Raw genomic sequence first — 13,784 nt, forward strand, 5'->3', positions numbered from 1 at the left:
ATAGACATGGGCAGAGGAGGGGGACATTCTGCCCTAAGAGCAGAGATACAGAAAAGAAGGCAAAATAAAAATTTTCATACTCCCAAATTCTTCAAAATGGTGGAAAGACACATTGCTATGATGTCATCAGGCTGCATCAATAGAGCTGTTTTAATTATGCTGGACAGTTCCACATGAGTAAAATATACCCATACCTTCAAGGTAGTACTGAATAAGGACACCTAAACCAGGCTTCTTTTCTCTTTCCAGCCCTGGAAACTACAAAGGGCATCTAGAAAAGATTGCTTCTCAGGGGGCAGCTAGGTGGCGCAGTGGATGGAGCACCGGCCCTGAAGTGAAGAGGACCTGAGTTCAAATCCAGCCTCAGACCAAACACTTGACACTTACTAGCTGTGTGACCCCGGGCAAGTCACTTAACCCCAATTGCCTAAAATAAAAGAAAAAAGAAAAAAAAGAAAAGATTGCTTCTCCATCAATTCAGAGCAACTGATTTTCTATGTTAAATGGACATCCTATTCAACCAAAATTTTCCGCACAATGTCAAAGTCCATGCTAATGTGACATCACGACCAAGGATTTCTATAGACAAAATGGAATTATACAACATAGACGTAGCATGCATTGGAATAAGCATATCAGTTATGTGCTCCTACAACACTGACATTGGCATAGAATCTGTATGCCATAGTCAAAAGAGCATTATGTTAGAATTAGGGGATTCTAGAGTTACTGCAAGTCCCATCTCTGCCTCTTTCTATCTGTGTGACCCTTGACAAGCCACTGAACCTTTTGGGCCTCAGTTTCCTCTTTTATAAAATAAAGGGTTGGAACTAGAAGACCATGACCTCAAAGATCCCTCCTAGTGCTAAATCTATCATTTTATGACCGTTACTGATTTTGTCTGAGGAAATATGTCTAAACATCCTAAAATATTTTAGGTTTCTTTCCTTGTACATACTATTTGTAATAGTTTCTTCTTTTTTAATTAATCAGATTACACTATGACACCAGTAGAATAGGAAGTAGGCTGTTTTGTATGGATTGATTCTCAGTAGATGATTTACATGAGAGACACATCTGCTGCTTTCCAACTTAGCTAGGGTTCAGGGTCACCAGTTGTGTTTCCCAAGAATTTGCCTGTGGATCAATGCTAGTTGAATGCCTCTCATGAGAACGCTACATTTGGCCAGTAGAAAAACAGACACTATGCATGCAGCCTTGCATAATAAAGGTACTGGAAGACTAGAAAATAAGCAGCAAAATAATTACCTGTAAAGAAATTTAAAATCAGGTTTATGGGCAGTAAACCTATTCCTCATTTAAAGGAAGGTTTGAAACTGATTCAACTCACCAAGCATTTATTAAGCACTTACTGAGTCGAACAACTTAAGAAATGTTCCTTCAATGATTACAACAATCCTTTGATTGAAGCTATAGATCAACATCCTGCTTGGCATTTTGTTAAAGAGCTGGACACACCAGCAGAGATGAATTAGAAATTTTAGTGTCTTGGGCTACTGATCCTGATTGATGAAAGAAGTAACAGCAATGGTGCCAAAGAGTTAGCTGTTGGCTGTGGTGGGCAGCTTTGATAAGAGATCAGAGGCGAGGAGATTTGTAACTTGCTGCAAAGTGATGACGTTAAACCCCCCAGGCTATGTAGTAACCATGAAGATAATGCATTACTAACAATAAGGTTTATACCATATAAAAAATTCAGGTAATGATTATAAAGAGAAGGGACATAAGAGTAGAAGACTTAATCAAATCATGTTAATAGAACAGTCTTCTGAGTGACCTTCTATTTGAAACCAGAATTATTTCTGGGTTTCATAAATATTAGTATTCTGAAATGCTACAATGAAAATTCCAAGAGATACATATGATGTGGACTACTTACTATGTGTTAAATGAACACAAGCTTTTAAAAATCGCTGGCAATGGAAAAGACTGAAATAAGAAAAAATTTTAAAGGGGTCCACCACTGTGGATGGACATCAGCTATGGTAAAACCTGGCATAACAAAATGAAATGGATTTCAAATTTTCTGGAAAATAACTTGGTTCAAATTGGTTGTTTTCCTAATTTGATAAGGCTTCAAAAACCTGAATTCTGAGGGACCCAACTCCTTTTGTGTTTATTAAAAATTTCAGGGCACAGGTAACTAGGAAGAGGAAATGAGGTGTGTGTGTGTGTGTGTGTGTGTGTGTGTGTGTGTGTACTAGTAAGAGTCCCTTTATGTTTGTCAGGATTCAGGGGCCCAGAGAACACAAGAGAGAGGCCGTATCCTACTAAGTTGAACTGAAAATGCTCCGACCTCCATGTTCCAAATAAGGTGGATTACTAAGAGGCAGATCTGTACCACAACATGCACTCCAGCTGATAGAATAGAGAGCTCCTTCTGAATCGCTGGCAAGAATTAGGAAAACTCTAGTTTGCCTTATTTTCCCTCAGGGAGATTATTTAAATACCTCCAGTCCTATCAAATCCTGGACCAGAAGGCCATGGGTAAAAATTTTAGAGAAAATTCCAAGGCCAACTTCTGTAATATTTTCTGAGCTTTGTTTGTATTTGTTACTGTCCCCACACACCAAACAGAAGAGATAGCTCAGCATTTTTTTCCTAATAAATTTGCTTGACTAGGAAATAAGTTGAGTCAAGGCTGCTAGTAAAAGCAAAGGCTCAGAATTGAAAATGATTAAATGCATTAGCACCCCTGCGAACAGTGGATCAGTAAGGTTGCTCTTTGGGGGCTGAGGGTTACAGGAGCTCTGCCTTTACCATTTTAAGAACTTCAAGACAGGGTTAATCATTGAGGAACTAGATAGTTAATTTCTAAAGCTACTTGGCTCAAGTTGCCAGTTCTAGTCAGTAATAGGCCACTGTGCTAAACAGAGGAGAAGTGTGTATTCCTGATCATCCAATACTCGAAAATACCTTGAAGCAGCCAGAACAACTTACAATTCACCACTTATACAGTCATAACATATACAGAACTTCAGGCTCACAAAAATATACATGTCTTAAAAGGAGATCTAAGGCACACCAAAGACTAAAATAATTCAATGTATTTTCTTATATATGTTCAAGAAGCAGAAAACTTCTGGTCCAAGATGGTGGTCCAGCATTTTGACCTTTTTTGTTCTTTATAATCCCTTCATATTCCTTTATTTGAAGCAGTCAAAAGCTGGACACAACACCTTTCTCCACAGGGTATTTGCCAATCCTACTTAAGACAAATAAGTTACAAAGCGTTCAAAGAGAGAGAATGAAACTCCAATGAGGGGTATACAGGAAAAAAAAAACATTTTTTTAATTAACAAGTTCGTGTATTTTCTGCACCCAAACTTTCAGTATTAATGGTTGTGGTAGATTCCTATGGCATTCCCAAGGAAAAAGCACCATTAGTTTAGATACTAGCAAGTAACCTAGACATTTCGGATTTATTTTGTTATAGCACCTCTACATTATAACACAGTCAAATACAGCATTAGTATAATTCTTCATAGACAAAAGGTTTAGTTTAGATAACCTTACTGTTTGGCTATAACTTCTATTCAATAAATAAATGTAAAAATGAAAAAGAAAAGAAGGTGGGATTCTATAGTATTTAGTAAATGGAGTGTCTACTTTTTCTATTTTTTAGAACAAAAGTAACCTTATTTATTTGGTGAAACAGAAGTTTTCAAAAATTGGGAGCAAATGATTCAAAATTAAAACAAAGTTTACAACAAAATGTAAATCAATGTTTTAAAATATTCACAGAAGTTCCTCATGAAGGAAAACAAAAAAGACCTATCTGAACTGAGTTAGCATTCGTCCTGACCACTGAACACTTCTGTAGGACCTTGTTTGATGCATTTTATATATACAATGAAAAAAAAAGGTTTTGTTTTTTCATTTGAATCCATTTTTCTCCCATATCAGTAAGAGTTTTCAGAATCAACAACGCAAGTCTAGGGCTTCTTTACTTATTTAGTTGCTCATCCCATACCTTCTGGGCTTTAGGAGGATTTGGTGGTCTACTTCACCCATCTTTGTTCAGAAAAATTCTTCACTGATGAGGACGGATGAGAGTTTGGTTAGATTACTAACTGTAAGACTGCTCAAAAAAATCAGGGAGTTTACCCTAAAAAAGCTCCCAGTATATTATTTAACTCTCAATAATGACACCAATAAACATTGGTAATATATTTCCTAACTTCGATTTTGTAGACAACAGTTTTCTGCATTGCTTACTGATTTATGTGTATCTGATATCTTCAATGAAAAAAAGGTCAAATAAAAAAGAAACACCACAAACCACATACATTATTAGTATACATATTTCAGTTGTAGCAATATGGAACTCTACACAGCAAGAATAAAATGATTTCTTTTGTAGAATATGCACAAACAATAGACAATATGATTCTTATACTATACTATTTCAAGTTAATTTTAAAAATAGAAAGTGCTTTTAAAATATATATATGTATATATATTTACAGTTTACAAACAGCCTCCAACCATCACTAAGGATAACAACTGGGTCATTCTATATGATACGAGAACTCTTTCCAGAGAGAGGGAATTTCATTGGTAATTTATGAAGGTATAAATGGACTTTCACTTTTAGCACAATGATTGGAAGTTGTTGGAACAATGGCACCATGAAGTAATAATTCAGCTTATCTTTCACTGTTTCAATGTGGTTAAGCACCAAGAACTATGGAGAGCTAATACTGTAAAACTTGATTTTTACCTCTTAAAATAGGAAAGAATCTGTTAAAATCCTCTAAAAATGATTTTTCTTTCATAGTAAACAGACTCGATTTAAAGCACCAAAAGTATAAATTCCTAAAGGTCATAAACTGAATCTTTCTATCAAGGTTAATAACCTAACCAAAACTTTTCTTAAGCAATCTATTAAAAACTATAAAATTTCTTTTTTTTTGTTTAAAATGTGCTTAAGCACCACTCCACCAATGATCAAAATATAAAGTCACATTTAAGAAATCACTCTCCCCCCCTTTTTTTTTTACCTCAGCCTTAAAATGGTTGAGATGAACAAAGAGAAAACTACAACTTGACTCTTTTTTTTTTTTCAACAGCACCTTGAAGTAACAGAACATTGCATGGGGACAAGATTCTGTGTTTTAAAAGCCTTCAGACCCAATGATTATAGGGTCCTGCGACTTGAGTGAGGGCATAAGAAGACACTGTAATGACATTGTCATGAGTTACTGTTAATGCTTTCCGGGAAGGAATTTGGTTCAATTCATTTTCCTCACAGAAAATCTCAGGACTCTCAGTAGGCTGTTTGGTTTTCTGGTTGTTGGCATTTTCAGTAGCTAGCCTTTCAGCTTCTCTCTCTTTCTCTCGGGCTCTTTCAGCCATCTTTGCCTCCCATACAGCCCACCCATGCCTTGGTTCATTCAGGTTCTTATGCTGATAGAAGACAAGGGAGATCCGTGTGGGATGGTTGCGGTTTGGCTTTCGGATGGGGGTCGTGGCATGAAGCTCTCGCCGGGCACACTCAATTAGCACCGAGCCATGGGAAGGGGCCACTGCCACTCCCCCAATGTTGTCATCCAAGAAGTTGTGTTCACTGTCTGACCACATCTCTTCTGATTTCTCTTCACTGTCAGCTGACTCTGTCAGCTCATCACTTGGTATCTGCTCAGCAGCTGATGGGAAATGAGCAGCTAGCTCAGGCTCTTGTCTGCTGGCATTCACCAGGGATGAAGCCAAAGCAGAAATTTCACTTGGACCTGTCTTGTGCTCATTGTCTAATTTCACTGGGTTGGAGTCACCAGGGCTAGCTATCTGAGTAACGGGTGGCAGTAATGATGGAGGTTGAAATTTTGCCATGTTGGAAATTAGATGCTCAACTGGGCCAGTAGGAAGGTCAGCATGAGTTTGGGGATCTGTCATGGTGGAAGTCATTCCAGGAAAAGATGCTGGCTCAGCATTCAGTAGAAGTCCAGGGCATTCCTCAGTTACTGCATTAGCACCACTGTATTTTGTAGAAACCACTGTCCAGGGTGGAACACTACCCTGATCTGAAAACCCGTAGGAAATTTCAGAGTCATTCTGAAATGAAGTTGCTGCCAAGCCAGACACAGGAGTCAGGGAGTTCAGAGGTAAGTTTGTCCCTTTCAATGGGTGATGAATGGATTTGATCCAAGAGTAGCTTGTAGTGTTGGCCACACTATGAAGGTTAAAATGTGGGTCTGGAAGTTCACTCTTTATGTCAGGTTTCAATGCCTCAGTTTTGCTACCTATACGAAAAAGGAATGACAAAGAGGGGGAAAAATCATACCAAAACATGAATAAAAACTGCTTTTCTACATAGTACCCAATAAGTAAATGTTTCTAATGAAGTGTGCTACTCTTAAATTATTTGGCATATGGTTTTTAAAATTGAGATCATAATATTTGGACTTAGAAAGGATCTTCAAAATCACCTAGTTTGAAAAAGTCTGATACTTCATGCAATGATACCTACTCATGGACCCAGACCTCTGAATTGTTTTGGTTGGTTTTATTGGACTGTTTTTTTCTCTTCTTCTATATATGTATGTATGTACGTATGTGTATTGTGCATGTATGTATGTCATAAGGGAGATGGCTCTCTCGGAGGGCAAGAGTGAAAGGGGCCACCTACGTGATGAGATAACAAAAGATCTCTACAATCTATTGACATTTTTTTAAACCTGCACCTTTTACAGACGATAGCTAGCTGAGGTCCAGGGAGTAGCAATGACTACCTGTGGCCACACAGGTAGGAAGGAGCAGAGCCAAGGCTCAAGGCCAGGGGTCTTTCCTGTCATTCTATTGTCTAACATTTGCTGATTTCTTCCTAAGTGCATCTCCATTTTGAGGATCTTTGATGTCTTCAGTGAGGTCTGGGGGAAGTCCTAAGGAATGGAGGAGTCAAGAGGTTAACAAATTTAAGAGGATCACAGAGTTACAAAGAATCAGAGGCAGGATTTGAATCCAAGCCTCACTGGTTCTAAGTCTGGCAGCCTATCCACTATATCATGATTGCCCTATTGTTCATGTCGCTGTGAAAATGTGGATACAGAAACACACCTCAAACTGCCAACTGCACCTCACAGACAGTTAAGACTTTGTTAAATGCAGAGTGGACATAGAATTGCCTTGATGTAAGATAGAGTAAGAACTGTCCTCGTCTTTGTAAAGTTTAGAGGAGTGCAATTGGAAATTTAGTACCATAGTTGCATCATCTCCCTCTCTGAGCCTCATATTTCTCATTGGAAAAAATAAAGTATGCATGTATATGCATACGTGTGTATGTGAAGGTAGATAAGCAAGGGGGGCATGGATTAGATGATTTCTAAGGTCCCTACCAACTCAATGATTCTATTTTAAAAAATATAATCCTATAGAATATGCTCTCATAGAAGAACTATGAGCCTAAATTCCACAGCAGGTGAACACTCCCATAGACAACGTCATTCATTCCAGTCAAGGTAAAGCTACCTTTTTGAGAAAGGGACGGTTGAACATATTTAAGTAAAATGAGAAAATTGACCATAAATAATGATTTCATTGAAAAAAAAATTCTAAAAATACGATAGATTAAAATGCCTCTTTTTAAACCCTTCATTCACTAGGATAAAATAATAACCATGATAATAATTTCATATGGAAAATTAGATAAGAGCCCAATAACCATCACTTAAAGCTTCTTTTCAACAACTCCAAAAGACTCATGATGGAAAAGGCTGTCCACATCCAGGATTCTGAATGAAGATTGCAGCATATTATTTGCTCTCTCTCTCTCTCTCTTTTTTTTTTGTTTCTTCTCTCTCATGGTTTCTCCCATTGGGTTTAATTCTTTTTTACAACATGACTAATGTGAAAATAGGTTTAGTACAAATGTATATGTTGAGCCTATATCAATTTACATGCTGTTATGGGGTGGGAGAGGAGAGAGATGGGGAGAAAATTTGGAACTCAAAATCTTATGGGGGACAGCTAGGTGGCAGAGTAGATAAAGTACTGGCCCTGAAGTCAGGAGAACCTGAGTTCAAATTTGGCTTCAGACACTTGACACCTACTAGCTGTGTGACCCTGGGCAAGTCACTTAACCCCATTGCCTAGCAAAAAACAAAAATAAAACAAAACAACAAAAAAATCTTATGGAAGTGAATGTTGAAAACTAAAAACAAATAAATAAATTTATTATTTTTTAAAAAAGCTTCTTTTCCATTCATTCTTCTTCTTTTTTATTAATTTATTTTGATTTATCAATAATCACTTCCATATGCTTCTGAGTTTAAAATTTTTCTCCCCCTTCCTCACCACCACCCTCCCCAAGACGGCACACAATCTGACATAGGCTATACATTTACATTCCTATTAAACATATTTTCACATTAGTAATATTGTAAGTAAAAATTAAAACCAATAGGAGGAACCATCAGAAAGAGGAAACAAAACTCAACAGAAGAGAAAAAAAACAGCAATTCAACTTCCATAGTTCTTTCTTTGCATGTGGATAGCATTTTCCATCACGAGGCCTCTGGAGATGTCTTAGATCCTTGTATTGCTGGGAAGTTAAGTTTATCGCTATTAGTCATCGCACAACATGGCTGTCACTGTGTACGATGTTCTCTTGGTTATGCTCACTTCACTCAGCATCAGACCACACAAGTCTTTCCAGGTTTTTCTGAAGTCTGCCTGCTCATCATTTCTTATAGCACAATAGTATTCCATTACATTCATATACCACAACTTGTTCAGCCATTTCCCAATTGATGGGTATCCTCTCAATTTCCAATTCTTTGCCACCACAAAAAGAGCTGCTATGAATATTTTTGTTCATGTGGGTCCTTTACCCTTTTGTGTGATCTCTTTGGGATATAGCCCTAGAAGTGCTATTGCTGGGTCAAAGGGTATGCACATTTTTATAGCTCTTTGGGCATAGTTCCAAATTGCTCTCCAAAATGGTTGGATCATTTCACAACTCCACCAACCATTGTTAGTGTTCCAATTTTCCCACATCTTCTCCAACATTTATCATTTTCCTGTTTTGTCATGTTGGCCATTCTGATAGGTGTGATGTGGTACCTCAGAGTTGTTTTGATTTGCATTTCTCTAATCAATAGTAATTTAGAGCATTTTTTCATATGACTATAGATGGCTTTAATTTCTTCATCTGAGAACTGTCTGTTCATATCCTTTGACCATTTATCAATTGGGGAATGGCTTGTATTCTTATAAATTTGACTTAATTCTCTATGTATTTTAGAAATGAGGCTCTTATCAGAGAGACTGGTTGTAAAAATTCTTTCCCAATTTTCTACCCTTCTTCTAATCTTAGTTGCATTGGCTTTGTTTGTGCAAAAACTTTTCAATTTTGGGGGGCAGCTAGATGGCACAGTGGATAGAGCACCAGCCCTGAAGTCAGGAGGACCTGAGTTCAAATCCGGCCTCAGACCAAACACTTGACACTTATAGCTGTGTGACCTGGGGCAAGTCACTTAACCCCAATTGCCTAAAAACAAAAAACAAAAACAACAACAACAACAACAAAAAACCAAATCCCTACAGATGGGATGCTATGCAGGCAGCTAGGTGGCGCAATGGATAGAACTCCGGCCTTGGAGTTAGGAGGACCTGAGTTCAAATCTGGCCTCAGACACTTGACACTTACTAGCTGTGTGACCCTGGGCAAGTCACTAAACCCCGATTGACTCACCAAAAAGCAAAAAAAACCCAAAAAACTAAAAACCCAAAAAACAAAACCTTTTCAATTTAATGTAATCAAAATTATCCATTTTGCTTTTCGTAATGTTCTCTATCTCCTGTTTGGTCATGAATTCTTCTGTTCTCCGTAGATTTGATAGGTAAACTATTCCTTGCTCTCCCAGTCTGCTTATAGTATCAGCCTTTTTATCTAAATCATGAGCCCATTTTGACTTTATTTTGGTATATGGTGTGAGATTTTAGTCTATGCCTAGTTTCTGCCATACTCTTTTCCAGTTTTCCCGGCAGTTTTTTTCAAAGAGTGGGTTCTTATCCCAGAAGCTGGGGTCTTTGGGTTTATCAAATAATAGATTGCTATAGTCATTGACTACTGTGTCTTGCATATTTAACCTATTCCACTGATCCACCACTCTATTTCTTAGCCAGTACCAAGCTTTATAATACAATTTAAGATCTGGAAAATAAAATAAAATAAAACTAAAAATAAATAAATAAATTTATTATTATTTTTTTAAAAAGCTTCTTTTTCATTCATTCTTCTTCTTCTTTAAAAAAAAAAAACAACAACAACCTACTTTATGAAGAAGTTGGATAGGCAAGCAGAAAGTCTTAGTAAAGGCCATGAGTGGTGTGGGTTGGTAATTGAGTTCTCTATTCCTCAGGCACTTTGATATTTATAGTGATTTCTCCATTACTCCACATCAGAATGACAGTAGTTAATTTATACAGTATTGTCAAAGGAATGAAATATTCCACTTAAATGAATTTCCTTCCTTTTGAACTCTAAAGCTAAATTTTAAAAACCTCTTTTGACAAATCTTTTAAAAATACATTTTACATTTTGTTGCCATAGGGGACAGGGACAGGATCTGAGATTTCCTTGATGTCTGATGAGGAAGCCTCCACCGCCAATGCAAGTCAGTATTTTTGTTGTATTTCCCAGTCCTGGAGGGCAGCTTAGAGCACGCAGGATTAAATGTCTTGCCCAGGACCACACAACCAGGAGGTGTCTGAAGCGGAGCAAGAGCCAAGGCTTCCCGGTTCCAAGGTCTGTTCACTTTCTACTACGTCTTATTAAACGTAACTCCCTCCATCATTTACATGACAGAAAATAACACACAATGGAAGTAAGCAGCAGCATGGATGCTGGACAGAGGGCTGAACCTGGAATCAGAGGGTCATTACTTCTGATAACAAAACCTCCACTAACGTATTCTTCAGATGGCTCATCATGGCAGAGAGAAAAACCTGGATTCTTCAGGGCTATGCCTGTGAAGCACAAACTCTGGGCAGGACATAGAGTATTAGATTTGGAATCATAAAGACCTGAGTTTGAATCTGCCCTTAGACACTTACTAGCTGTATGACTTCGAGCAAGTCACTTAAACGCTGTCTGCCTCAGTTTCCTCATTTGTGAAATATGGATAATACTAGCAGCTACTTCACAGGTTTATTGTGAGGATCAAATGGGATAACTTATGTAAAGCACTTTACGGACCTTAAAGTATCATACAAATGTGATTATTATTATTACTATATTACAGAAAGGCTTCAATAGTCCTAAGGACAGAAGTCCAACTTAACTACTGTTTAAAAGGCCTATTTGATAGGAAAGAGGGCCACCAAGTAATGTACTTTTTTTTTTTTTTTTTTGCTTTTTGGTGAGGCAATTGGGGTTAAGTGACTTGCCCAGGGTCACATAGCTAGTAAGTGTCAAGTGTCTGAGGCCACATTTGAACTCAGGTCCTCCTGACTCCAGGGCAGAACTCTATCCACAGTAATGTACTTTTTAGCCCACTGCAATCCATAAGATTTTACCAAGGCTTAGAGGAGCTGTGGTCTAATAATTTATAATAATAATAATAGTTAACACTTACACAGCATCTTAGGGTTTGCAAAACACATTGCTGATATTATCTCATTTGGTCCTCACAACAACCCTGGGAGGGAGATGCTATTGTTATTATTCTCATCTTACAGATGAATAAACTGAGGCAGAGAACAGTTAAGTAACTTACAATAATGGAGTATCCACGTAGACAAATTCACAGACCTGTGAAGTGGCAATGTGAAGACTCAGAATCTCATGAAATCGCTCTGATATTTACCAAATACAGGAAGATGCCAAAGCTATGATCAGTTCAGTGCAGCCCTTGATGACACAAATCAAGTTCCTTGAACTCTCTCCCCATCGAGCATTTAAAGACTTTTTCTCAGTCTCCTCTTTACATTCAGACATAGCTAGGTGGCACAGTGAGGCAGCTGGCGCTCAGTAGATAGAGTGCTAGGCTTGAAGTCAGGGAAACCTGAGTACAAATCCAGCCTTAGATACTTCCTAGCTGTGTGACTCTGGGCAAGTCACTTAACCTCCGATTGCCAGGACAAAATGATCCACTGGAGAAAGAAGTGGCAGACCACTCCAGAATCTATGCCAAGAAAACCTCATGGCCAGCATCAGTATGCTACAGTCCACAGGGTCATGAAGAATCAGGCACAGTGGATAGATGGCTAGGCCTGGAATTAGGAAGAGCCAAGTTCAAATCTGGCCTTAGACACTTTCCAGCTGTGTAAACCTGGGTAAGTACTTAACCTCTGCCTGCCTCAGTTTCCTCAACTGTAAAATGGAGCTAATAATAGAATCTACTTCCCAGATATTTGTAAAGTACTTAACACAATGCTGGGCACTTTGTAAATACTTGCTTCCTTTTTCTTTTTTGTCTATTGACCCAGACACCTGCTTTGAGATCCTAATAAAGTTGTGATGCAAATGATAGTGGGTAAACCACAAGATTGCTTGCTCTTTACATGGAAAAGATCAACCCCATTTCCCTCTAGAAAAAAAAAAGAAAAAAAAAGAAAAAAGGAGAGAAATTGACCAAAAAGTGATGAGAAGAAATAAATATAAGATAAAGTGAAAAGGCACACAAATAGACTAAAGGAAAATTTTACTTGGGCTAGAAAGAAAGACAGAAACAAGGGAAAACAAAACAGGACAGAAGGAAAAGGACAAAGACTCTCATTGGTGAGGTTTCAGGGCTGATTTAATACTGTGAAAACTATCAGCTTAAATGACCAGATCATTAACAAAAACTGCTGAGGTTTCTACTTTATGAAGTGATTATTGCAAATGAAACAATTGGCGCAGACCCACAACCTAAAGAAAAGCAGAAAGTGGAGGCTCAGTTACATCAACTCATTTTCTCGCTACTTGGAGAAGTCTTCACGTAGAAATGAAAATAGAATTAAAGGGGCCACGCCTCAGAGGCCCCTCTGAGATATCTGTGTCACCTCTAGAATCCCAGGGAAAGGCAGAGGCCTAAGCCACCATTAAGGAGGTGGGGGGACGCCAAAGCAAAGGTCATGAAGCATTTGCACAGAGAAGAGTCACCTCCATCTCTTCACGACCCTGAGGAGTGAGTGGCTGCCACGCTGCAGACCAGATGTGCGCTTTCACAAGTTTTCAATGGCCTCTGATGCCACTCTTCCTGATTCTCCTTGCTAAAAGTGAGCTCTCCCTCCTTCAATCTCACAGAGCCGTTTGGACTTCCCTTATCAGATTTATGGCATATGATTCTAGTCATGGGTACCGTCGTGAACTCTGCCAGGCAGAAGGTAGGAACTAGTTTTTTTCATCTTAATCTCTCCTAGTACTTTGCACACATTAGGTAAATACTCAATGCAGTGAGTAAAGGGAATTACTATTAATGTGATATACAACCCAAAGAAAGAAATGAGAGTCTTGGAATGAAAAAATAATGAAATGATGGAACTGGAAAAACAAAACATATCTAACCAGAATGCCAACTTTCAAGGGATAAGCTTTGGGTTGAAATGTAAAACAAACAGTGAAGAGGGTCAGACACAGACTGATACCTGGACACCATAAGAGGCCAGGGAAAAGCTGCTCTTGCATCCTCCCATTCTGATGGCCAGAGCCAATGCCCAGGGCTGGCCAGGAGCTCCTAAGAATCCAGTGTGATCTATACCTGCTCATCTGTAACGTGGGGAGAATACCCCTCAAACTCAGCTAAATAATCTGTAATGGTGAGATGGTTAAGAGAGGT

At 38.3% G+C, this 13,784-nt stretch overlaps 1 protein-coding gene across 1 annotated transcript in view; it reads right to left on the minus strand.

Annotated features, from left to right (window-relative positions):
* Positions 1-406: 406 nt before the first annotated feature.
* Positions 407-13,784, minus strand: part of TET1 (tet methylcytosine dioxygenase 1) — a 166,052-nt gene continuing 152,674 nt past the window's right edge. Inside the window, exon 12 of the mRNA XM_027840713.1 lies at positions 407-6,263. Coding sequence (XP_027696514.1) covers positions 5,149-6,263 — 1,115 coding nt within the window. The 3' untranslated portion in view covers positions 407-5,148. The remainder of the gene's footprint in view (positions 6,264-13,784) is intronic.

The sequence above is a fragment of the Vombatus ursinus genome, unplaced genomic scaffold (genome assembly GCF_900497805.2).
Source record: "Vombatus ursinus unplaced genomic scaffold, bare-nosed wombat genome assembly UNPS02014847.1, whole genome shotgun sequence".
Classification (NCBI taxonomy): Eukaryota; Metazoa; Chordata; class Mammalia; order Diprotodontia; family Vombatidae; genus Vombatus; species Vombatus ursinus.